Consider the following 26,863-nt stretch of genomic DNA (forward strand, 5'->3'; position numbering starts at 1 on the left):
TGCTAGGCTTTGGTGAGATAAAGATAACCTTTCTCCTCGTCTGTGGACAGGATGAGGTAAAGGAGGGACTGCAGCCATGGCTCCCATAAGGCTGAATCATCCATTCTGTGCGGGCAGCACAGCTGTGGCGACTTCTGTGACAAATCAAAGGCCGGTTTGTTCAGCCATCTGCATTGCGTGGAAGCGAAGCGTGCTTGGAGCTTTGTGCACTTGAAGTATCTCTTCCTCCTTTTGCCCTCTTCATGGGCTGATACAATAATGACTGGCAGGTATTTTCGAGTCAAAAGCAAAAGTCTTTGTGGTGGGATTAACTGGGAAGAGGAGACAGACGAGTCAATAGACTGCGGCGTTAGATGCCTCAAGCCTGGCCTCTGTGTGTGAACGCATCTCTCCCCCAACCTCAGCATGCAACCGCACATAGATCTCATTTAAAAATTAGAAAGTGACCATGTTAGAGTCAATAGTGACAAACTTGAGCCATCTTAGTAAATGGTTACACCATACTAACAGAAATTAAGACCTTCTTGATGAGGAAATCAATATATTAAAAATCTCATTTCCTAAAATGAGCCTGCTGGTAAAAAAGTAATTTCCAATAGCTTTGTCATCTATATCCCGCCTGCTTATCTCTCAATCTTACTGAAGCTCTGAAAAGCAGTCTGCGGGGGGGGGGGGGGGGGGTGTGCTGGTGAGATGGCTCACTGGTTAAGAACACTTGATGCTCTTCCAGGGGACACGAATTTGGTTCCCAGCGCCCACACATTGGTAGCTCGCAATCTCCTGTGACTCGAGGATCTGACGTCCTCTTCTGGCTTCTTCAGGCACCAGCACATGTGGTGCAGCACGCAAACACATAATATGCAAATGAAACTAAGAGCAGATATCTTTTAAAGGGAAGAAGGACTAGTAGCCAGGTGGTCTTTGCAGACGTCAGCGTGGATGGCATTCAGTAGCCTGGAAGATTCCGAACATTGGCCATATGGTGTGTTGCTCAAATTTGCTGAAACCGTGTGTTCTTGGGCGCCTGTCTGTTGATACCCTGCAACCTGGAAGAAAAGGTGGGCTGCTGACTCCGGCTCCTCTCACTGTTGCTCATGCTGGGTCAAGTTAGAGAAGCGCCTCCAGGCCAAGGGCTGAGCTGCAGGCCCCACCCCGGGGGCCTTTATGTGCTCAGAGGTAGAAATTATTTACTTCATTGCTTAAGGGAAGCAAGAATAGTGAGACGACAGAGATGGTTTGCACCAGAATTAGCATTCTAAGAGCTAGCGGTTGCCAAATTGCAACAAATTGTCAGCGGAGCAGCACAGTGTGAGTTTGGCTGGTGGAGTGTTCTGTCGGGTGACTACTTGGAGAAGGCACAGGCTCTTGGGTTCAGGCTCCTTGGGCCCAAATGGTAGGAGTCAGAACAGAGCTTCATTATTATGAATCCGAGAATGAATGGAGAGCCTCAGCAAAGTCTGTGCATCCAGGAAATGGCTGGTCATTATTAGCGGTTTCACGGCGCTGTAAAAGCTCTTCGTGTGGTCACCAGGAACACTGAGGTTGGCTGTTTAAACATTATTAAAGTAGACATGTATTATGCATGGTGCCTGCTGTTCTGAAAGCCACTAACCAAATGAAAAACTTGAGTACAAACTCTTTCCAGGTTTGATTTTTTTTCCCCTTCCTAGTATTTCATAAATTGTCTTATGAACATGACCACCTCTTAGTGACTCACCTTTATCAAGTTGTTCCAGAGCATTCTAAGTTTCATTAAGATCAGAAATTCTTTTAAATGTTTGATTGTATTTGTAAATTGAGGGAAAAGGGGAGGGAGGGAAACAGGGAGGAGGGAGAGAGAGGGGGGGAGGGAGGGAGGGAGGGAAGGAGGGGAGGGAGGAGGGGACGGGAGGGGGGAGAGGACAGCTTGCTCAGGTCTCTCTTTCCACCATGTGGCACTTAGTTTGTCCGGCTTGGCAGCTAGCACCTTTGTCTGCTGAGCTATTTCAATGGCCCAGAAACTCTCTTTTGCATTTGTTTAATTCAAGTATATAATTGCAAAGACCTCCACTTCGACATAAACTGGCTCGGAAGCCAAATCAACTGACCTTTTATAAAACATACCTCAACTGGCAGAGGCTGTTAGGGTCTAGCTTGCAGTGGACCTGTATCAATTCAGGTGATGGATGCTTGTGAATCCCAAGAATTGGACACGTGCAGTTCAATTCTGCAAAACTTAGTTGGTAAAGATGCCCACAATGTAAACAAGCAGGCTAATCTTACAAACTTTTGAAAAGTCGATACATATGTATATTTACATTTATAGCATGTGCTTATTATACCTGTGTCTTTTTCTTACCTCTAGTGTCTACCCCACCCCCAGGTCCCTTTTTAATATTTTTGGACAGGGTCTGTGTATCCTAGGCTAACTTCAGACTTGCTGTGTTTGAAGCTAGGATGACCTTGAACTTTTAACCATCTTCTATCCTCCCAAGAGCTGGATTATAGCCTGTACTGGAGCTGGCACCCAGGGCCTTGTGCACACCATGCACACATTGGACTGACTGAGCTGCAGCCCAGCCTCCAGATACCCCTTTTTAATCCTGCCCCCCTCCCGCCTCTTTCATGGTTTCCTTTTTCTCATCACATCTAGTCCTTTGAGTATTTGCTGGCACCCAGAAACACTGTTTAACTTAGCTGTGTTTGGAGGGTCAGATAATAATAACCGTGATATAAAGTACAGTCTATACTCTGCGTTCCCAGCATGGTGCTAAGCCCTTTACATGTAGGAGGGGGTATAATGACCAGAACATACAGTTAGATAGGAAATGCTGTTGTCTGCATTTCATAGAAAGGAAAATAGAGGTTCAAGAAGGTCCTGCTACCTGTTAGAGGTGAACTCAGTGACCAATGTAGATTGAGTCAAAAACAGTGATGCACGCTACTGATGGCTTACGGATTCGACCCCTGTCCTGGACACTTCTCATCCCCCTCAGCCCTGGCCGGGTTTTGTTAAGAAGCCCTGGTGAGGAGCTGAGCTGGGAGAGTTAGTAATCACATCTCCCTCCAGACAGCTGTTATCCAAACTCCTGAGCTCCTGTGCTTGGTTGAGCTTTGTTTAAACCTTCCCCCAAGAGCTGTGACCACCATAGCCAGGTGGTCTAGAGGCGACAGTAGGCTTGAGCCTGCTGCCTTACTGGAGAGAGGCAGTGTAAAATGCTGTCAGAGACAAAAGATGCTTCTCTGTCTGCAGCCGTTCGTGTGGAGACAGGCTTCCCAGTCGAGCTTGCTTTGTTTTCTTATTTTCATCCTTGGCACCGGTGCCCGGGTAGCAGCCTCCCTGCCCTCCTCCCCTGTGAGTCAGCCACTTTATCCAGCAACAACAACACAAAAAGAGCCAGCTCATGCCCGGCCCAAGCAGTGTCCCAAGCAGGGTTAGAAACATTGTCTGAGTAAGTCACTCCCCGCAATGGTACAAGTGACACTTGCCTGGACTGCAATTCTGATAGCACTTGGATGCCACGCTGGAAAATGCCCTGTGGTTTCCTTTCACTTCGTGGCCCAGTTTCTCAAGTTCCCTTTCCTGGGCCCCTTCATGGTAAACTTCTGAAGTTGGTTGAGAATTAAATTTTGCCTTAAGTCTTTGTTCCTTTTTCTGAACAGTAGTTTGGATTCATTTAGCCTAAATATGGCCTGAAGTCTCTGAAGAAGGTGAGAAGTTCTGTGAGCTACGCTCCACACACCAAAGGCTTTTGACAAAGGAATTTCCTTAAACCTCATCCAAATTAGGCCCTCCTCCTTTTGAGGTACATAAGCAAGACCTGTCTGTTCTTGCCCTCTCACCAGGTGCTCTGGGATGGAGCTGGGCCCCTGCCAAGTCCAGACTCATCAAAATTATTGTGGCTGTCAGCCCTGTGTGGAGAGAACACCACCTTCCTAAAGAACCTGGCCCAGGAATGGCTGCTCACAGATACCATAGCCAGGCTCCCCGCCCCCACCCCACCCCCACCCTTGCTCCTCCGCCCTGCCCCCTCCATCTCCAAAGAGAAAAGAGATGGAGAAGAGAAGGGGCTTGAGAGATCAGTTAGATCCTGCACTGTGTTTGTATTGGTTAGCTTCTATAGCTACAGAGAACCTGAAGTCACAATTTATAATAGGAACGCTTCGGAGGCCCCCCCGCCCCGCCCACCCCCGGTCATGACTGCTTGACCCCAGTGCCTCACTTCTGAGACCACATATAATGACTAGACTGTGAGGTGAAATAAAACCTCTAACCTCAAGGTCAAGAAGAGGGAGAAACTGAGGTTCCAGATCCTCGTCAAGCATCACCACCACCACCCCAATAATCCAAGGACCCATTTAGGTTCTCGCCTTTTAAAGATTCTACCACCTCCCACCAGTACTGCCGTGGACAGCAATCTTAAACTTGTGGGCCTTTGGGGACCCTGAAGACCTAAGCTGTGGCATTGCTCCCAATCTTAGGTACTGTCCTGTCCTGTGTGGACGAAATGTTCTGTTTGTGTAAGGCTAGACTGTGCTGCACCCTGTTTCCGTGTTGTATTGACTGTGGTGTGTGTGTCTGTGTATCTGCTCTTTAAGATGTGGATCATGAACCGCGCGTGGGTCATACCCCTTCTTTTCATCCTGCCCTAGCCCATCATGTTTGGTCCTGTGCCCAGTCAGCAGGCAGATGTTGGCCACTGGCCTAATACAGTACTCTTTCCCCTTCGTTCTCGGTTACCTCCTCCAGCGCTTTGCTATCGGGACCCTGCTTTGTAAAGAGCATTGCCTGGGACCTTTGCATGGTGACCTTGCATTGCTGGTGTTTCCCAAGGCATCAGGTGATGCCCACATACAGAGACCCAGTGGTGTTGGCTCTTCAAAGATCCGAATCATACGTGACTCAGTGTTGGGTGACTCAGACTGTGAGTCTGCTCGCAGAAATCCCACACAGGAGCTCCTGTTACTGCTCTGACATTGTTCCAGGTCTCACTGGGCATGCCCGTGTTTTATGACTTGCCCACATGGTCATAGGAGGTCCGATTATAAACCCTGAAGGAAACTGGCATCAGTGGCCATGCTTATTAACAGTGAGGTCAGACGCGGCGTGCCCTGTGCACTCAGCACACCAGGCATGTGAGGCCGAGTCTCCAGAGGGGCCTCCCTGACACTGGTTCTGCCGAGAAACCACAGGCCTCTTGGGTTGGACAGTGTTGTGGCTTTGCTCTGTTTGTCTGGGTTGGGAACAAATACCCATAGATCCTTCTGTTTCCCACAGGGCTTCTGAACTTCCCTGTAGGCTTTCCCCTACACAAACAGCGCTCCATTCTGCTTGAGTATAAACTGTAAACTGTAATTGGGAAATATCCAGGGTGGGGAGGTTGTGTCTTTTATGAGTTCTGCCCAGGCAGTGTTTGAATTCCCTGGTTCCCACCAGGCAGCATAAACAGATGCTTTTTTTTTTTTTTTTAATTTTAACAAGCCAAGGTTCAAAAGGCAGTGAATAAGACTGAGAAAGACTATTAGGTTAAAAAAAAAAATACATAGATGTGAACAAAACAAAATGTTTGTTCAAAAGTTTAAAAACCTCACAGCTGGAGATATAGCTGAATGGTAGAATGCTCACCTAGCATGTGCCAGACCCTGCGTCTAGTCCCCAGTACTGCAGAGAGAGAAGAAAGCCCTTCATTCATCTGGGTCAACCATGGTCTTTGTGTGGCTCTTTGGGATGTCCAATGTTCGAAGGCAGAGTAACATGAAGCCATCCCTGTGCTGCCTGCAGAGTCTGCGGCTGCTGAGGACAGGGGCCGCACCACGGATACGTGACGATGCGCTTTGAAGATTTGGTTAACGGTTTGGATCTTGGCCGCTCTCACAGCTATTCTTCCTGTAATAGTGGTTCCCTGAAGGTTACGGAACAAAAGAATTGGTTGGGCATAACTGCAGGCCGGCGTTCGTGCGTTCACGCCGCCTCAGGGTGGAAAACTAATGAGAAGTCCGTAGACGCAGTCCCATTCACCACGTTACCAGTGCTGTTCATTGCGCTGTGTTCTTTCCCCCTGCAACCTTCTGTCCCCATGTTACAAAAGAACGGGACCGAGTTTGCCTGTACTGGATCGTGAGCCTTAGCACGCTCTCACCTAAATTATGTCCTGTTTTCTTCTTGTCATCCCTAGGTACGCGTATGTGAATGTGCACCGTCCCCCCCCCCCACGTGAGAAACACTCTCCCTTACATTTGTCAGTGGTACTTTACTAGAGGGACCACGAAGAAAGCGAGGGGAAAAAATGGCAGCAGATGATTCCTTTCTAAGGACCGCTGTCTTATCTTCTCTCACCCTTAAAACCAGGAAGCCACACAGAACTCTTGCAAAGATGGAAGGAACGCTGGTTAGCCAGTGACTTCTTTCTTTGCACCAAACTCACGGCAGGATGATATTCGTTATAGATACTGGCAAAATACACCCCAGGCTTTGCACCTTTGCACTGGCTTGGCTCTGTGGCTGCTGCCTCTGTAACCGTCCTGGCAACCTTGTCAGGTGGGGGAGTGCTCAGTGTTTGCCACTGACGACATCAGGGCTTCCCAAGGCCACTCAGCTGGCGAGAGGCGGCACTCACAATTAAAAGAAACTGTGAGTGAACACCTGTGTAATCTAGGTGTAGAAACTGTGAGCAAAAACTGCAAAGGAAAGAGAAAGGATTTGGGTACTACGAATTTTGTATTTAGGGCTGGGCAGTGGTGGCTCACACCTTTACTTCTAGAAATCGGGGAGCCGGGTGTGGTGGCGCACGCCTTTAATCCCAGCACTTGGGAGGCAGAGGCAGGTGGATCGCTGTGAGTTTGAGGCCAGTCTGATCTACAAAGTGAGTCTAGGACAGCCAAGGCTAAAATAGAGAGACCCTGTCTCGAAAAACCAATAATAATAATAATAATAATAATAATAATAATAATAATAATGATAATAATAATAATAATAGAACTCGGGGAGGCAGAGACAGGCAGATCTCTGAGTTCGAGGCCAGCCTGGTCTACAAAGTGAGTTCCAGGACAGCCAGGGCTACATGTAGAAACCCAGTCTTGGTGGGGGGGGGGGAAGATTTTATTTTTATTACATTGTGTACATGTACACATGTAGAAGTTACCTGCTATCACCAAAGTCTTTTGCTACAGCCACCTAGCTTGAATATGAGATATCAAAAAATGTTTCATGATGAAGTGGGGAAAGACGTTTGCAACATGTATGATAGACCAACGGTTGATGTCTTTAGCATGCAGTAAGAAAAGAAGCAAGGGAAAGTACACCAACTGGCTTACAAAGGAACATGGGGCTCAGGCAGTCCACTTACTGAGCATTAAGATCATGAATGAAGCTTTATTAAATATGACAAGCCGCGGGGCTGATGGGCTGGCTCAACAGGTAAAGGTGATTGCTGCCAAGCCTGTGGCCCGAACTTAATTCCTAGGACTCACATGATGGGAAAGGGAGAGAATTGTCTCCTCTGACTCCACACGTGCATCCACACATACACACAATAAGTAAATGAAAATGTCACAAGCTTGAGGTGTATTTTGTTATCAAGCATAAAAGCCCAAGCCACTTAACTGTTCCCTAAAATCATATACATATATTTAGTAGAACTCAGACTAGGTAATCTTTTCTGTGTGTGTTTATTACTGTGATGCCTAGGAGGTGACTGCATCAGAAAAAAAAATAATTTGTACCTTAATTTTTTTATTTATGGTCATGTGTATGATGCGTGCCTTTGCATGTGCCACAGAGCACAGCTAGAGGCCAGAGGACAGCTTTCCGAGGTTGCTTTTCTACCTCCACCTTTACGCAGGTCGTGGGGCTTGAACACAGATCGCTAGGCTTGTGCATGCAGCACTTTCACCCGCTAAGCCATCTCTCCAGCCTGAATTGTGAGTTTTTAAATCAAAGTGATTGAAATCATCCAAACATACTCTATCAGCCTACCTGTGTAGTGTGAGGGTCCAGTGATAGAAATCTCTAAAGTGTGACTACAGAGAAGACACTGGCTGGGGAGTCCGTCTCTTCCTTCTTCTTGGCTGCATAAATACGAAATAGTGATTGGTTTCTGTCTTGTTGAGTATTATCTAGAGTTGGGACATAGCTTACTCTGAAATTCACTCCCTTTTGCTCGTTGCTGTTATTGTGGTTGCTGCTGCTGCTTTAGAGGCAGGGTCTCATGTATCCCACATCGGCCTTAGAGTTTCTTTGTAGCCAAGGATGACCCTGGACTCCTATTCAGTCTGCCTCCATTTGAGGCATATGCCTGGCTTTAAATTTACACTTGAGTAATAGAGGCATTAAGACCAGAAGTTCAAGGCTACCTGTATCAAAAAAGAAAATAATAAATACATAGCAAAATACAGTTGCTCTTGTATCTTTATATACCAGGGAATTCTTTCGTTATTTTTTTCATGTGATTTTAGTGTACACATCCTGTTTATTGGATGTTTTTCCAGCTATTTATCTTTAGCTTTAATTTCTATTTCAGCCACAGAAAAAATATTGTCATTTGCCCTTAAAAGCACTTAATGTCGGGGCTGGAGAGATGGCTCAGAGGTTAAATGTAGTGCCTGGTCTTCCAAAGGTCCTGAGTTCAATTCCCAGCAACCACATGGTAGCTCACAGCCATCTATAATGAGATCTGGCTCCCTCTCCTGGCCTGTGGGTGTACATGCAGGCAGAACACTGTGTATATAATAAATAAATGAATCTTTCAAAAGAAAGAAAGCACTTAAAGTTACCCCTCCCAAGTCCAGCCTATTCAGCATCAGGAGCAAAATTCAGAAGTGGTACATTTCACTGCCTGGCCCTGGAAGAGATTGAAATTGCTAATGACTTGGATGTGTTGCTCCGAGTTCTTTCCTTAGCTCAAACTCTCCATCTTTTTTGTGCGGCTATAAAGGAATCCCTGAATCTGGGTAATTTATAAACACAGATTTATTGTGACTTCGTTGTGAAAGCTGAGACATTCAGAATTAAGGGGTGGCGTCTGCTGAGGGTCTCCTTGCTGCAGAAGGCACCAGGTCATGGGAAGGTGACAAGGGCCGTCCTAGGCTTTAGCACAGACTGACTCCTGTGATACAAACTCGCCCATGCGTGATCACAGCATTTCCCCATTCAGGAAGACAGAGCCCAGGTGGCGTACCTAGTCTTCTCTTAAAGGGCCCGCCTCTTGACACTTGCTCTGAGGAGCCAGTTTCCAACCAGTGAACGCTGAGGACACGCGTTGGCCCTTACACCTGTCTCACTTCCTTTGCTTGCTATAATGGGAATTTCTTGGACTTCCACCTTCCCAAGTAATGACACAGAGACTTTTTATTAATAATGCAATCTTGGCCTTAGCGTTGCTTTTTTCCCAACTAGGTCTTATAACTTAAATTAACCCATTTATATCAATCTCCGTTCTGCCACGTGGCTCATTACCTCCCCTCATATATCTTACCTTCTCTGCTCCTGCCTGAAGAAGTTCTTCCCCCTGAGTTCTCTCTCTGCCTGCATGTCCTGCCCTCCTCTCTTGGCTTTGCTAGAGGCATTCAGCTCTTTATGAAGACTGATCAGAAAGTGTTGGAGAATATTTACAAAATACTGAGGCAGGAGATGCTTAATAAAAATGGCAGTACCAAAGTCTGGCCTATACTCAACTCTCGGGGTACAGATTTCAGCATTTGAATAATACAAGGAAGTCTTTACGCATTGCTTTAAAAGTTCACCCCAACAGCTGCTTGTGTGACAGAAAGCCACCAGAGGGAACGGGTGTTTATTTGTCTTGCATTTTGAGGGGCTATCCTTCATGGTGGGAAAGGCATGGTGTCAGGAGGGATGAGGGCACTGGTCATCTTGTGCCTGAAGTCAGGGAGCAGGGAGAGATGAGTGGGACGCACAGCTTGCTCGCTTCTTTTAACTCAACCCAGGAGATGGTGCCACCTAAGCTCAAGGTGGGCCTTTCCTCCTCAGTTACACTGTCATGGGAACACCTTTATAGACACGTCCAGAAGTGTGTTTCCATGGTGGTTCTAAATCCCATCAAAGTTGACAATATGAACCAACATAGTATTCTTGGTTTGTTTTTTTATTTTTGTTATTTTTATTTTTTACATATACATTTATAGTATTACACATATACCCAATAGATTACCTGTAACAAGAAGAACCATGACACAATCAGGGATTATGTAAATGTTACATGCTTAGTGTTTTGGCTATTTATATTTGACAGCCTTGAAGAAGATATCTTTCCTATTTTGGTGCATCTAAATTTCTGAATGTAAATCACTCTCCATAACATACTGTCATTATCAACTTAGAACACCTATCTAGACCTAAAAACAGATTTATTTATTATGTATACAATGCTCTGCCTGCATGTACACCTGCAGGCCAGAAGAGGGCACCAGATCTCATTATAGATTCTATTTGTTTAAAAAAAAAATCTGTGTTCTGCCAACGTGTTTTGAGTAAGCCGTGTACTCGATGGTAGGTGTTAGAAATGAAGAAGCAAGGCCGTGTGAATTTGGAATATTTTTTTCTGATTTGTTTTGAAAACTTTAACATCCTCTCCTCTTTCTCTCTGTGTGGATGTCTGGTGCATTACAATGTGTAAGTCTTTACATTACATATAGTAACTATGATACGGTTTTTCTCCCTTCAGTAATGCTTCTTAATACGTGCTTTTTTAAAAATATACATAACATTTCATTCTGAAACATTTCAGCATTTAAGATATCCACTCCCATATTAACAGTGGGTATTTAACTTGACTGCGGTTTATAGCATGGTAAACAATGCTGCCAGAACATCTTTGGCCAGGGCCATGCTGGGGAGTTTGTCTCTCAGTTATATGCACACAGTGGATCGGAAGGGAGCCCTATTCTTTCCCACTGTTGGGTTTCCCTGCAGAATGGCTTCTTGAGGTGACACTCTCGGCAGAGGATGCCTGTCTCTACAACTGTGTAATATTTGATGTTGCCAGAATTTCGCTTCTTGGCACCTTAGAGGTTGATGTGTCTGTTCTCATCTCTTCTCGACAGTTTTTTAAAAAAGAGTTTTCTCCTGCAATCTCACTGTACAGCAAGGCAGTGCTAAAACCCCATGCAAGTTCCCATAAAAGGGAAATACGCAACCAACCAAACCAATAGTTTGTTATTTTGTTTATGAAGGGATTTTTCAAATATTCTGAAGGACGAAATGATTAAACTGACTCAATCTCTCCACAAATATTCATTAAGCAGTGTATACTAGGCACTAGGATTACAACAATAAAGAGATTGTCATCTCTGACATCAGGGTGTTCTCATGCCAGGGCTCGAAACAGTACATAAGCCGGTAGTGCCTGCAGACGCTGTAAGAGCAAATGTTCTAGAAGCTGCAGGAACATGGGGAAAGGAAGTATGATGTAACTTTCTTAGCTGTCGGACAACCCATGTGAGGAAGGTGCATGTCCCCTTGAGTGTTTGTTAAACATGCCGTCACTATGCTCTGTCCCACTCCACCACAGTGTAGTTCATGGTAGAAGCCCCAGGAGTCGAGACCTGGCAAAGATAAATGGAAGATAGCTTGCCGTTGTCTTCATGAGGGAAAACAGATGAAATGGACCTGCAAATCTACTAATGGCAACGCAAACTTATTCTCTTCTTCTGATAAAGTACCGTGGCCAAAGGCAGCCAGAGGAAGGAAGGGTGTCTTACGGCCCTCAGTTCCAGAGGAACTCCATCCGTCTTGGCAGAGAAAGCAGGACAGCAGGCGCGTGAGGCCCTGACCACAGTGTGCCGGCGGCAGTCAGGCAGGAGAGGGCACTGAATGGTTGTGCTTAGCTCGCTTTCTCCTCTTTATTCAGTCCAGGACAGAAGCCAGCCCGTGGAATGTTGCTGCCTGCGTTCAAGGTCTTCCCCAGAGTTAACTCAAATCTAGACAATCCTGCAAAGGCACGCCCAGGTGCTTGCTGCCCAGGGGATTCTAAACCCTGTCATATTGACTGACAGTCACCCCCCACTGCCACCAGTGAGCAGCTTTCCAGCAGCTGACTATGCAAAACACCTGGCACGGTAAAGAAGTGGATGTAAGGAAATGTATGCTGTGGCTCTGGCTAGTTGGAAACTGAATGTCATATTTAATAGCATCTAGATATAATTTCTAAGGAGAAAAGGAAGCTGACTTTGATGCTTTTATACAGCCTGCTAGCAGTGGAGAGGAAACTTTAATCCCCAGGGACATGTCAAGGAGGGAGCAGTACAAGACCATGAATTTATCCAGGTATTCAGCTGTAGTTTAGGAGCAGCACTGAAGCTGCAGGCCAGCTGTGGTGATCTGTGCCTGTAGTCTCAGGTCCTGAGCAGGCGGGGGAAGCAGGGTCACTGGGCCTTGTGAGTTTGAGATCAACCTGGGCAACACGGCAAGGCCCTATCTGTGTGGAACTACATTTGTTAAACTCTGATATATAACTGTAATATGTATTTGCATTCCGTATACTTTTAAATTTTGAGAGGAGGGAACCGAGAGAAGGTTGTTATTAATACATTTATTAGAGGGTTAGAGAGATGGCCCAACTATTAAGACCACTTGCTGCTCTTGCAGAGGACCCAGGTTCAGTTCCCAGAGCTTGCACAGTGCCTTACAACTGTCTGTAACTTAAATTCTGGGGGATACAATGCCCTCTTCCGGCCTCTGAGGGCACTGCATATGTGGTATATGCCCGCCCATCCATCCACCATGCAAGCTAAATACTCATACACATAAAATAAGAATATGTCTCTTTAACAAAACACACACCTCCACACAAATCATCCTTTTTATTTTACTTTTAAACATCTGTCTGGGAGCTAGAGAAATGGCTCCGCAGTTAGGAATGCTTGCTGTTCTCAGGAGGACCATGTCCACAGCAGGTGGCTCACTGCAACCTGCAACTCCAGCTCTGGGGAATCCAATACCCTCTTCTGGCTTCTGTGGGTGCCCACACGTGCACATGAAGCTAATAAGTCTTAAATGTTTGCTTTGTTTTCTAGGTCAAGAAGTTGTTTTCAAGTGCCTTGGGGAAGGAATTCTTGAGAAAGCTTTTCAGGGATACAATGCTTGCATTTTTGCATATGGCCAGACAGGTAAGAGGTCGCCTTAATTACAGTTAATGATATGAAACACGTGTTTGAAAGGATGTAGTTCACTGCACAAATGCTTGCCCAATACGTGCAAAATCCTGGATTTAACCCATGGCGCTTAAATGAAAATACTAAATGAAAAAATGTTTCTTGCTCGTTGTTTTGTTTGTTTCTGGTGCCAGGGATTGAACCCCATACCTCCTGTGTGGCAAGCATGAACTGTGTACACTGAGCTACATGCATATCTTTTTGTTGTTGTTGTTGTTGTTGTTGTTCAGTATTTTTTAATTTAAATTTATTTTTTAAATTTTATTTACTTTAAATCCGAATCATAGCCCTGTCCCTTGTCTCCTCCCAGTTCCACCCTCTCTCCCTCTTTTCCCCCTCTTACCCTCCCCTAGTTCTCAGAGATGGGGAGCCCTTCTCCACTTACCAACTGACCCCAGCCTATCAAGTCTCATCAGGACTACCTGCATCCTCTTCCTCTGTGGCCTGATAAGGCATCACATCAGGGGAAAGTGATCAAAGTGCAGGCAACAGAGTCCATGGCATGGACAGCCCCTGCTCCCCTTACTGGGGGACCGAGCTGCCATATCTTAAAATATATGCAATTTCCTAACATTTAAAAGGCAGGGGGAGCTTTAGAAACCCAGAAAAATTCTCCTGATGTTTTGGGCTAAACTGACTTATACAGTCAACAGTATCCCACTTTTTGAAAGTGCATCAGCTCTGGTAATTGCCTAATTTCGGTGTTAATGAGTGTAGCTAGCTCCATACTATTAAGCGTCATTTTCCCAAATTATAGTTTTAACCTGCATTTGAACTGGCAAAGTAATCACCAGCTTCTCAGTATAAATGTTGTAGTAGAACCAATGCAAACATTTTCAGAATTCCCCCACTCCCTGAGACTTCCACTCAGGTACCCAGATGATGACGGATTCTAAACCAAGGCAGGTGGAGTAAAGCAGGCAAATCAAAAAATACAGTTTTGGCCCAGCTATTATTCCTCTGAGCTGTTGCTCTTTCAAAGTGGTAATAAATAAGGATTCCTAATAATGCTGCCTCGTACTGCGGCCCATAGCCACAAAGATCCAGTAGGAGAGTACAGGTAGCGTAACATGTGGTACGGCCAGCATGGCATACTGTTTGTGTTACCTAGTGATGCTGGGATTTTTCCACGCATGCAATGTATATCCTAGCAAAACTCTGTCAAGAAGTGAGGAAATGGCTCGTCTTGAAAAAGGCTTGCCATGTAGGCATGTGGACTTCACTTTAATCACCAGAACCTGTATAGAAATGCTAGATCTGGTGGCATGCGCTTGCAATCCTGTGCTGCAGATGCAGGGGCAGGCAGACCCCTGGGGTTCACATGCCAGTCAGTCAGTCTCGTGTACCTGCCAAGCTCTGGGGCCAGAGAGAGACCCTGCCTCAAATAACAAGGGAGGCAGAAAAGGAGTGCCATCCTAAGTTGGCCTCTGCTCTCCACGCACGTGTGCACACACGCATACACACACGACACTTTCCATACTACATAGTGAACAGGTGGGATTTATCAGGCTTGCATTTTTAGCGATGCATTCCTAGAGACACATGTGAACCATACCAACCTTGCAGAAGGAGAGAAGAGTAACTGTGTTGCTCAGGGATCTGAGTTCGAGCTCAAGTTTGCCCCATTTTGTGTGTGTGTGTGTGTGTGTGTGTGTGTGTGTGTGTGTGTGTGTGGCTTTCACTGTCAGCGAGAGCACCTTGCATTGCTGAAGCATTCCGCTTTCTTTCCCTCCTGCCCTTCCATCTCTCTGCTTCCTCTTTTCTAGGCTCCGGAAAGTCCTTCTCCATGATGGGCCATGCTGAGCAGCTAGGCCTCATCCCAAGGCTCTGCTGTGCTCTCTTTAAAAGGATCGCTCTGGAGCAAAATGAGTCACAGACCTTTAAAGTTGAAGTGTCGTATATGGAAATTTATAATGAGAAGGTCCGGGACCTCTTGGACCCCAAAGGGTAAGTGAGTGCTTGAAATAAAGCTTGAAAAAAGGGAAGAGTAATTTTAAATGATCTTAAAATTAAAATGGAAAGGCTATCTATATAGTCCATTGGTTGCTGCTCTGATGTTGGTTTATATACTACAACTGAGGAGCTTGCCAGGCGTTGTGGCACACGCCTTTAATCCCAGATTGATATGAGTTTCAGGCCAGCCTGGTCTATAAAGTGAGTCCAGAATAGCTGAGGCTACACAGAGAAACCCTGTCTCTCTCAAAAAGTTGGGGTGCTCTGGTTTTCCTTGGGATGAGAGAGAGACAGAATAGTATCAGTGTTTGAGATCAGCGTCTAAGGCACTTCTGTGGGATGCTGCTTTGCGAGTCAGCGTAAAGTGGCCATTAGAACACTTCGTAATCACTAAAAGGTCCTTCTTAAAATGTAATCTGAATTTCTAAGTGCTTAAGAAAAGGAAAAGCTTCCAAGTGTGGTAAGATTCATTCACTTTCATTCTTTTTCCTCCTCCTCCTATAGGAGTAGGCAGTCTCTTAAAGTCCGAGAGCATAAGGTCCTGGGGCCATATGTAGATGGTCTGTCTCAGCTGGCTGTCACCAGCTTTGAGGTAAGAGTCATTTTCTTCTTTAGTGTCCTAAAAGGGAGAATAAAAAGCATTAAGTCAGAATAAGTGATACTGAGCATGTTTTCATATGGATATGTGATGGCATATTGATGTCATTCACAGCCTCACGCATACAGACCAGTACATTCATGGAAATTGTCCTTCAGTCACGGTTCTGGCTGCATCATTGTGACAAGGTCCCAGTGAGTCCAAAAGGTCCAGTGAGCTCAGGTTGCTGAGACTTTCCCTCTTGTCACCATTAAAATGCCTCCTCACGGTGGCCAGTGATGTCCTTGGGCTCAATCCTCATGGTGGCCAGTGATGTCCTTGGGCACAATCTGGTAGTTTGCTCTGTAGTTAACTCATCCCCTTCTTGCGGGCAAAGGACCTGCCTTGATTTCTAGCACTCTCCACTCGGCTGGCTCCCCTCTTTTTCTGAATCAGCCCTTTATCCAAGGATTCATCTATTTTCTATGCCTTCGCTTTTATACCCAGACATAATGTCCTGCTGTTATTTCTTATAGTCATTACCTTGGAAGTCTTACAACTCAGATTTCTAGTTCTTTAGCTGAAGAATGCCGGTGAATGGGAGAATGAAACCCCTGTGTTTACTTATGATATATAAGAGATGTAGGAGACCCACTATCATCTAAGACTTAATATAGCTAAATTTAAGGTGAGGAGCAGCACATCCAGCTACTGTTAGATTAAGACCTGTCACTTTAAATGCACTGAGGTTCTGATATGAATAAGCAGCCATTCCGATTCAAAGGTGTCAGTCCGCACTTTGACTAAGCCTGCTTCCCAGCAAGTGGTGATGGAGCTCAGCCCCTGCCATTGGGTCACTTATTAGTAACAGCCAGGAAACTCCATTTGTCCTTGGGTGCTGTCTCTTAGATGGCCTCCATGAACTTCAGCAGCTCGCCGTGGAGAGCTTCTTTCATTACACTCATTCAGCAAACCTTTTCTAGGGGCCCGCGCATTCCAGGTGTGTGTGTGTGTCCTAGGAAGGAGGGTGCAAGATAACAGGGAACGCTTCCTTCTCTTGCAGAGCCACAGCTGTCAGCAGAGAGGGAAGCAGACAGCAGGGGATAGGCAGCCATACCAGGGTGACAGGCACAGGAGTTAGTATCAAATGAGCTAACGGCTGCTCTTGAGTGTGCAAAGTGCCCAGTGAGCGTCTCCTCTTCTGGGAACTTATGAAGGAGCAAAGGGGACATTAGCAGGTTGAGAAGAGATAGGGCAGCGAGAGAGGAACGAACTGGATGTTAGTGGTGAGAGGAACAAGGGCAGAGAGAGAGCGAGGAAAGCTCCGAGTGTGAGGAGACTCAAGCCGTGCTGTGTGGGAAAGACGCTAGCCACATCTACCGAAGGGTATGGCCAAGGTGTGGGAGGGTGGGCTGAACTCACCCCCGGGGTGCGGGGCTGCACCGCTGTGTTCGCTCATTGTGCTTTCTTTGGTCTCACTGGCTCTAGGACATCGAGTCATTAATGTCTGAGGGAAATAAGTCTCGAACGGTAGCTGCGACCAACATGAATGAGGAGAGCAGCCGCTCTCATGCTGTGTTCAACATCATCATCACACAGACGCTGTATGACCTGCAGTCTGGGGTGAGGGGCAAGGCAGGACCTTTTGGGTTGAGGAGCTCAGAGTGTAAGGGGTTGAGAGGGGTGAAGGAGAGCGGGTAGAGGGGGCAGATTTCATGATTGGATTCAGAGGCTGAGAACTGTGAGTTGTCATCTCACCATTTGTGCTACTTAAATCACCTAGTTTCTTAGACCTTCCTTTTATAGTGGCATTTTTAAATTGGATTTTTCAGGGCTGGGGATATAGTTCAGTTGGTAAAGTGCTTGCCTAGCCTGCATGAAGCCCTGAGTCAGATTCCCTAATGCTGCAAAAACATAGAGGCAGGAAGATTAGAAGTTCAAGGCCATCCTCTACTTTTTGTTGTTGTTGTTGTTTTGTTTTTGTTTTTATTTGTTTTTCAAGACAGGGTTTCTCTGTGTAGTGTTGGTTGTCCTGGACTCACTTTATGGACCAGGCTGGCCTCAAACTCACAGAGATCCACCTGCCTCTGCCTCCCAGAATGCTGGGATTACAGGCGTGCACCACAACATCCAGCCATCCTCTACTTTTTGAGACCTTCTCTGAAAAATAAAAATAAAAAAGAATATTGTATGTAAAGATCTGAACTAGCATGATGTCATCTCCTTTTATTGTTTTTTTTTATTGTTGTTGTTTTTGGTTTTTCGAGACAGGGTTTCTCTGTGTAGCCTTGGCCATCCTGGACTCATTTTGTAGATCAGGCTGGCCTTGAACTCACAGACATCCACCTGCCTCAGCCCCTCGAGTGCTGGGATTAAAGGCATGAGCCACCATGCCTGGCCTCAACTTTCAAATATGTGTTCTTTCTCACTAAATTTCCCCTAACACAATGTTGGGAGGGGGAAAAAGCCAACCCTAGCAACATTCAATCTGAAACTCATATCTCAAAAGGGCAGAATGCAGAGGACCCAATGCAGAGGAGCTTCATGTGCCTGTTTTCCTCCAAGGTCCATGAAACCTCTAACTTCCGACTGCCCTGGATACCCACCCGGCTGCAGAGCGGAGTGTTAGATTTCTACATCATCCTAAACTATGTCTTAGGGTCTCAGAAGATGCCTTAGTGGGTAAAGCCCAGTCCATACAAACATGGGGACCTGCATTTGGATCCCCATAAACCACGTCATGTCAAATATGGCGGTGCACGTCTGTAATCCCAGCATTCCTGTAGTGAAATGAAAGGAGAGAACAGAGACCAGAGAATCCCCCAGCAGCCTGTGGGCCAGCTAGCCCGGATCACTGTGGCTAACAAGGAAGGCGGAAGATGAGGACCGTCACTGAGGTTACCATCTGGCACTCACACACACAAACACAGGCATACATACACATGGACCGTAACTACGTACAAAGCCTTTAAAAATAGCTTTATAGGAAATGATTTGCTGGCTCAAATAACCGTGAACCGATCAAGACCCTGAGCACTTTATGAGGTTGTGGATTGCGGTGTTGATAAATGTGTCATTGTCCCTGTGGGATTTCTTACATGTGTGCCATTTCTCTCTTGTTTCCTATGGTTAGAACTCGGGAGAGAAAGTCAGTAAGGTGAGCCTGGTAGACCTGGCGGGGAGTGAGAGAGTGTCGAAGACAGGAGCTGCGGGTGAGCGGCTGAAAGAAGGCAGCAACATTAACAAGTAAGGTGACTGGAGCGACCTGGGTGACTTAAGTTTGCTTTGCATTTGAGGGTGGTGGTGGTGGGGCCAGGGGGCGGTGCTCACCATGTTATGGTGGTCCGAATGCAAGATGGCTTAAATCATCTGTACCTTGGGTAAGCCACATAGAAGACAAACGGCAGTCAGCTATTGTTCCAATGAATGACATTTATTGCAATAAAGTCCTGTAATATAGAGCCCTGCTCTGCCACAGGCCCCCCTCACCCCAAGCAGTATTGTGTCTGTGTGTGTTGTCATGTGGACAGGTGGTCTCCGGCTCAGGGGGGCTGTCGTAGAAGTTGCTTTTATTGTCACTCTGACTATGACTGGCTGAAGCAATTGAAGGGAGGAAAGATTATACGTAGGTTCACAGTTGAAAGTCCACCATGGCAGAAGGCACCGGGGTCAGGAAAGGTCTGTGGCTACGGGACCTGGCTCTCTTTGAAATGGGTGGAACAGGAAGCCCTTGGAAGAGTGGACCAGAGGCAGAACACTGCCTTAAACCTCAAGGCCTAATCCTCAGGGACCACCACCACCATACCCCCAGCCCCGCCTACCTCTAGGCTCCACCTCCTAGAGGTTCCACAACCTCCCACCACCGCGCCACCAGCTGGGGGCCAAATATCCAAGCACATTCAAGCCCTGATAGTGGTTCAACTCAGGATTAATCTATACCACCAGGATGGGTAGCGATGACAAACCACAGCTCACCAGAGGGGTCCATCCAACACTCTGCTAACAGAGATGCTGACTAGGGCAGGCTCTTGACTCACAGTGTTTCTGCGGAGGGTAGGTAGCTTTATCTGGAGCTAGCCCCACTGTAAGTCAAGGAGCACTTGCAATACAGTCTTAGGTGAACTTGAAGCCGCAGTGTTATATGGCAGATCGTATCAACAGAAAAGCCTGCCTTAAATTCCTTTGTTAATGCCGATGCTATTTATGTATGAGTAATGTAATACCACCCTGGAGTATGTGCATGCATGTGTGCGTGCGTGTGTGTGTGTGTGTGTGTGTGTGTGTGTGTGCGCGTGTGCGTGTGCGTGTGTGTGTGTGTGTGTGTGTGTGTGTGTGTGTGGCATGCTTTGGTAAAGTCTGAGATAAACCGTAGTGGTGGAAGAGGGATCGGAGTTTTCCAGAGAAACAAAAAGGAACCAAATAGGAGGGCTCAGTCTGCAGGACTCCAGTGACTTCTGACAGGCAGGCGGAAGTCCCTTTCCTCTCCAAATTGAGAGGGAAGAAGTTTTGTATCCAAAAGTATTGTTCAAAGAGCAGTGGCCCAGGGTTCATCCTGCACCCGTTGCTTCTGTATCATGGGCAAGTGACTTAGCCACCCTGCCTCAGCTTCCTCGCCTGCGAAGGGGAGGATGAGCAGTAGCTGCTTCCTTAGATTGCCGAAGATTAAATGCCATCGTGCGTCTAGAACAATGTGTGGTTTGCACTGAGTGAATACTAATTACGTCACGACTGTTTTTCTAATCAGCATAATTGCTATCATTATTCCAAGTTCCACAGAAAATAGCTTACAGTTGCTATCTCTTTTCTGTTGATTAATTGTAATCTGAGGTCTTGTCTTGAACAGAATGTGACCAGGGGAAATATATTCAGCAGCATATTTGTGCAGCTTGACGTTTTAACATGATATTGTCACAGAATCATCTTAGCAGATGAAAGTTCAAAAAGTAAGGTGTGAAGCATCACCCCCTTTATCAGATGCACACAGTGGGAAAGTCTCTCCTTTTTAGGGGGCCCTGCAGCTCTGCTTCCCTAGAACCCAGGAAAGGGTGGGAAAGCAGAGCTGGGAGCATAGGGCAGGGTGGGGCGGGGACACCAAAGCAAAGATCATCACTTTATTAGGAATTTATTTGCTGATGTTGTTCCCTCACTCTCCCTCTGCAGACAGGCCTGTGAGGCAGCACAAGAGTGTACGAGAGTCTAGAGTGCATGTATATGGCTGTCTTAGGGATTCCATTTGCTGTGAAGAGACACCATGACCAAGGCAACGCTTATAAAGGAAAACATTTCATTGCAGCTGGCTTATAGTTTCAGAGGCTCAGTCCATTGTCGTCATGGGCAGTGTAAGGAGACATGGTGCTGGAGGAGCTGAGAGGTCTACATACTGATCAGCAGGCAGCCAGGGGGAGACCAGATGCGTTTCACACCGGGTGTAGCTTGAGCAGTTAAGTTCCCAAAGCCCCGCCTCCACAGTGACACAGTTTGTCTAACAAGGCCATGCCTTGAAATAATGTCACTCTCTATGGCCAAGCATTCAAACACATGAATCTACAGAGACCATATATACCTATTCAAACCACCACAATGGTCTTGATGAAACTGGTGCTGGCTTGCTTTTCTTTCTTTCTTTCTTTCTTTCTTTCTTTCTTTCTTTCTTTCTTTCTTTCTTTCTTTCTCTGTCTGAGTTCTCTTTGATAACAGGCACTGTTCTGAGTTTTCTATACATAATAGCTCATCTGATCTTCCTATCAGCATTATTTTTTTTAATTTATGTGTGTGTATGTGTGTGTGTTACCTGTTTGTGTGTGTGCATATGACCTGGAAGGCCAGAAGAGTGTCCCCTGGAGTTAAAGTTAAAGGCAACTGTGAGCCGCCCTGTGTGTGCTGGGAATTCCACCCTGGTTCTCTAGTAGAGCAGCCAGTGTCTTCACCTCTGAGCCATCTCTTCAGCCCCAGCCCACCATCAGCATCATAAGAGGGAGTCTGTATCTTCCTCTGGGCAATGAGAAAACACACGCGGACAGTAGCCAAGTCAGAGAGCACTGGAGTCCAAGTGCAGCTCCTGAGGGACTGCGTGCTGCCTGCCTAGCTGAGGCTGATCCTTTGGTCCTAGCATGGGTACCAGTGATGCCTCCTCATGTTTGGATACTATTGTTTAGAATTCCCTGACTGGACTGGACTGGACTGGACTGGACTGGACTGGACTGGATTGCCTCAAGGCTATGTGGTAACACAATCTAGATCTCCGAAGCAACTTCGTACCATGACTTATGAGATTTCCTAGCATCTTACTCTTTTCCTGACTTACACACCAAGGTCCCTGACAAATGATGTGTGGCTACCTTCCTATTGCTCTGTGGAGTGGGACCTCTGTGTTTAGTGTTCTCTGTAGCTTTCAGGGGCTTTCGCTTACATCATTTTGTATAGGGCACAGAATAGGTCATTTTGTGTCTGCTGATACAAAAGGTAGCTTAAGTACCAGTAAACTTGACATTTGGAAATGTTACATAACTGAAAGCCCATCAAACATGAGGCCTGCAAACACGGTGCAGTGGATGCTGGGAACTCCAAAGGACCTGAAACACCATGAGAGCCAGGACAATACCAAATGGCTCCACACTGCAAATTCCAAAGCCTGCGTACATGTTATAAGACAAAAGGATTTTGCAGGTATAATTAGGTTCGGGTCTTTGAGTTGTAGAGATTATCCAAGTTGATCAAATGTGTCAAAGGCCTCTTACAGATGGAAGGGATGCAGGGGAGCCTGAGGCACAGCAAGGGGAGATGGAGGAGAGGACCATGTGTCAGGAATGAGGGTGACCTGTGGGAGGTAGGAGAAAATGGAGCACAGCAGCTCCCTAGAGCCCCCGCCCCCAGGAGTGCAGACTTGGCTTTAGCCCAGTGCTATACAGTATGGAGGATTCTGACATCCAGGGCTATAAGATTAAAAGCTGTTGGAGTCAAGCTGCGACATCTGTGATAATATGTCCACAGCAGGATGGTGACCCTGGAGGGAGCCTCTGGGTCATCACTACTCCAGAAGCAGGAGGCACAGGAATTTTCTTGACTAAGCAAAATCACAAGCACTCCAGTTTCATGAGGTCACCTCCAGACTTGCTCTAGACCAATGGTTCTCAATCTATGGGTCGCAACCCCTTTGGAGGTCTCATATCAGATATCCTGCATATCATATATTTATGTTACAATTCATAACAGTGGCAAAATTACATTTATGAAATAACAACGAAACAATTCAAGGGTTGTGGGTCACCACAATATGAGGGACTGTATTCAAGGGTCTCAGCGTTAGGAAGATGGAGAAACACTGGTCTTAGTGTTTCTACATTGATCGTCTCTACTCACACCACGGATATCTTCATATTTATTATGGAAATGCCCAAGATCCCTCCAGGGGTCCCATAGTAGTGTATAGAACAAATACAAAACTCTAAAAGAGTCCGAATTTCAAGGCACATGTGCACTCAAGGGTCTCAGGTGAGAGGTGCAAGCTTGCACTTTGAAGACCTGTTCTAGCAAGTGTGTGATGGATGTTGATTAGAACACAGGACTGAGTAAGTTGGAACCCTGGCCTCGAGGGATAGCAGGAAGAGCTGATGTGTTGGTACGTAGGTTGCCATGGAAACATGTGAAGAACAGTGAGAACCCAGCAGAGGTGAATGGCAGCTGGGGTTGGGGTCAAAACGGGCTTCCTAGAGCAGACCTTGCAATTTCCTGGTTATCCAAACTGTCTCTGTGACCTTCACTTAGCTTCCTCCTCTGTAAAATACAACTAAGGAAGTTGTCGGTCAGCAAAGCTTACTGCGAAGATTCAGCCAGCGGTTTCTTGTAAAGGTGCACGGGGCAGGGGCAGGCACCCAGGAAGCTGAGCGCCGGCAAACAATGTTAATAAGACGAAACTGTTCATAGTCACACAAATGGCTGAAGCTAAAGAAACCGCTGATGTGTTTCCTAAATGTGCTCCCAGCCTCCCAGGCTGGCTTTTTCATCTGCAACACTAATAATCCTCCCGAGCAGACCTGTCAGCAGCTTCGCACGACTTCAGTATCTGCCTAATGGGCTGCAGATTTAGGGGTTTCATCTCTCCCAAAGCTCTTAAGTGCTTTAAAGCACGGGGCACTCCTTTCAAGGCACCGGGTGGCTGCAGCTGCCTAGGAATGTGTGGGATGTCGGTCAACTTCAGTCACTCTTCCTGGGGAGGCAGGGTGAGAAGTTGTCCACCCTCACACCAGGCTACAGCTCCACCTGTGTGGGGAAAGTAAGACAGAGGAGCCGTTTCCCCACCACCGGGCTCTGGCTGCCTCGGTTTCTCTATGCACTGGTTTAGTTCGCAGAGCGCCCTCCCTAAGTCTCCCAGGCATGGACCATGGTTCCCTTGTATTCTCAGCCTTGGCCATTCATTAGACAAAAATAATGGCCACTTGAGGCGATTGATTCCTCGTCTTGTTTCTGTCGCTTCTCTTGTGGTAAAGTGTCTCCATAGACCCATCCTTGGGTACTGTCAACTGCAAGTTCTCAAAATTTTGTGTGTGTGTGTGTGTGTGTGTGTGAGAGAGAGAGAGAGAGACACAGAGAGACACAGAGAGACAGAGAGACAGAGACAGACAGAGAGAGAGACCCTGAGAGACCCTTATCTTATTTAGTCAGTCTGGAGAGGCCTCTGTGATTTTTTTTTATAATTTTGTAATTATATTTATGTACAGAAAACTTAGCAGTGTACATTTAGCCCAGCTTAGTAGTGAGTTCTTTAGCCTTTGCCTTTTCCAGCTTGGCAATGCGAGCCACAGATTTAGGACCCAGGATGTTGTCTCCCTAGTGGCGATGGATCTCATCGAATCTGTCATTGTAATTGGTCCCAATAGCTTCCACCAGCTTAGCCAGAGCTCCTGTGTGAAGGCAACAGTGGTGCAAGTCTTCCTGTGGACCAGCCACCCCAGCCTGCCCTTTCCCTTGATGATGCTATAGGGGACCCCCCCATCTTTCGACAGGGCAGGCAGGAAGACCACCAGCTCAATGGGGTCTACGTCGTGGGCAATCACCACCATCTGAGCCTTCTGTGATTTTCTTAAAAGCCCTTAGGTGTTACACATGCTCCTCTGACTAGCAGAGTTTAAAAGCAAAGCCTGGAGTTATCCTCTGTTTGGCGCCTCTTCCCTCTTGTGAAGCTGTCTATGTCAGCCCTATCCTGAATCACGTCCCCAGCTCTAAGCGCTAGGTTATACAGCTTGCTCTGCTGAGTGCAAGAGCAGAGGCCTGAGTGGTGCAAAGTTGACCTGAAAATTGACTAATCCCGACTTTAATATTTGGAATGAATGAGTGCTTCCTAGTATGATTTTTTAAATTACATATTCCGAGGTTCTAAAATACACACTTTATAAATTCTATAATAAAACATAATGTTTTCTTATAGAAATTCTAAATTTGTCGTTTTATGTTAATGGGTTACTTTTTTCTTTGTTCTTGGCTTCTGGGAATATTATGGGAAACTTAACCCAACTGTTGATTGAACTATTCTGCATGTTTTATTCTTGTTTTCATAAGGATTGTTGTCTTATGAAAACAAACATTCAGCAAAGCTTACTTTTCATTGCTCTTGTAACAGATCACTAACAACCTTGGGGTTGGTGATATCGTCGCTGGCAGACCAGGCCGCTGGCAAAGGCAAAAACAAATTCGTGCCTTATCGAGATTCAGTCCTCACTTGGCTTCTTAAGGTAATGAATGTGTTGACCTAGGATTCGTATTTGTCTAAACTTTGCTGTGTCCAGGATGACAGCTATAAAAAAGTGGGCAGGGCTACCCAAGCACACAGCACTGTCACCCTGATCCTTAGTGATAACACAATGAAGCTATTTTGTAGGGTGGGTGGGGATGGCTCAGCAGGTAAGACCGCTTGCTTGGGTAAGCTTTAATACCTGAGTTCGAATCCCCAGCATCCATGTAAACAGCTGGGCATGGAGAGGAGTGGAGCTCCAAAACACCAGCCTAGCTGAAACACCCGGCTTCAGGTTCAGTGACACACACTGTCTCGAGGAATTAAAAGTGACAGAGAAAGGATCGTTATCTTTCTTCTCTTTACGTGCATGCCCATGCACACACACCTGCACACTCATATGCACGTGCCACACAACAGCATACAGACACAAATTAACACTACTTTGTAGTGTTTTATTCTGTTACAATGTCCTTTGACAGGTACTACCGTCAATATAGACAGGCCACATTTCATCTTTTTATAAAATTATGTGCAAAATTTTAACACACTCTCACTTTGCATTTTTTTTAAGTCACGTGTGGCTGTTTCCTGGCTTTTTGTCACGTGCTGTCATGAAGTGGTATTCAGCAAGGTGCTATTTGAAATTCTTCGCAGGACAATTTAGGAGGGAACAGCCAGACTTCTATGATAGCAACCATCAGCCCGGCTGCAGACAACTACGAGGAGACGCTGTCCACGCTAAGGTACGCAGACCGAGCCAAGAGGATCGTGAACCATGCTGTGGTGAATGAGGACCCCAATGCCAAAGTCATCCGAGAGCTGCGAGAGGAAGTGGAGAAACTGAGAGAGCAGCTCTCACAGGCTGAGGTAACCTGTCTGCCGTGCCCTTTGGTGAAGTCGCTTGACTTGGGTGTCTCAGGGTCTCAGGGTACGCTGCCTTGCAGCCCTAGGTCATATCTGTGTGATTCAGCATTTCAGTGTGTGCTGGTGTCTGCTCTGGGCTAAGAGACATCGTAAGGAACAACATGACTAACACTGACTCCTGCCCTAGCAGCTTGCAGACAAGGAGGGAAATGATGTCATTCCTGACACTCCCTAACTGTTGGCTTCAGTCCGTCACTTGGCCCTTGACCTTCCAGTGGGAAATCCTAAGAACAACATGTTGTTGGTGTTTTGTTTTTTTGTTCTAATTAGCATTGTAGATTGTTTCCACAAGGCTTTCTTAGAGGTTAACTGTCCTTTCCTTACTAGTGGAGGTTGGGTCTTGTTGATAGAAAGGTTCCTAAGTGGTTACTGTAGCTATGGGACATTTATGGATGACACTGTTGATTTCTGTCTCATTGACAAATAAATCTGCTTAATTAAACTTTAACATTTTTTTTTCAGTCTTTAAATGAAACATTGGTCAGCCTTTATTGCTTTTTTTTCCTCCAGATATTGGCCTTTGTTTCCCCCCT

General features: G+C 46.2%; 1 protein-coding gene across 5 annotated transcripts in view; it reads left to right on the forward strand.

Annotated features, from left to right (window-relative positions):
• The window catches only part of KIF13A (kinesin family member 13A), a 185,215-nt gene that overhangs the window by 91,396 nt on the left and 66,956 nt on the right, over nt 1-26,863 (forward strand). For all 5 annotated transcript variants that reach the window (XM_084795083.1, XM_084795085.1, XM_084795084.1 and 2 more), the window contains 7 exons: nt 13,009-13,101; nt 14,913-15,093; nt 15,604-15,691; nt 17,165-17,299; nt 18,810-18,922; nt 25,293-25,404; nt 26,061-26,273. In XM_084795083.1, coding sequence (XP_084651209.1) covers nt 13,009-13,101; nt 14,913-15,093; nt 15,604-15,691; nt 17,165-17,299; nt 18,810-18,922; nt 25,293-25,404; nt 26,061-26,273 — 935 coding nt within the window. The remainder of the gene's footprint in view (nt 1-13,008; nt 13,102-14,912; nt 15,094-15,603; nt 15,692-17,164; nt 17,300-18,809; nt 18,923-25,292; nt 25,405-26,060; nt 26,274-26,863) is intronic.

The sequence above is a fragment of the Acomys minous genome, assembly GCF_964271855.1.
Source record: "Acomys minous genome assembly, chromosome: 9".
Lineage (NCBI taxonomy): Eukaryota > Metazoa > Chordata > Mammalia > Rodentia > Muridae > Acomys > Acomys minous.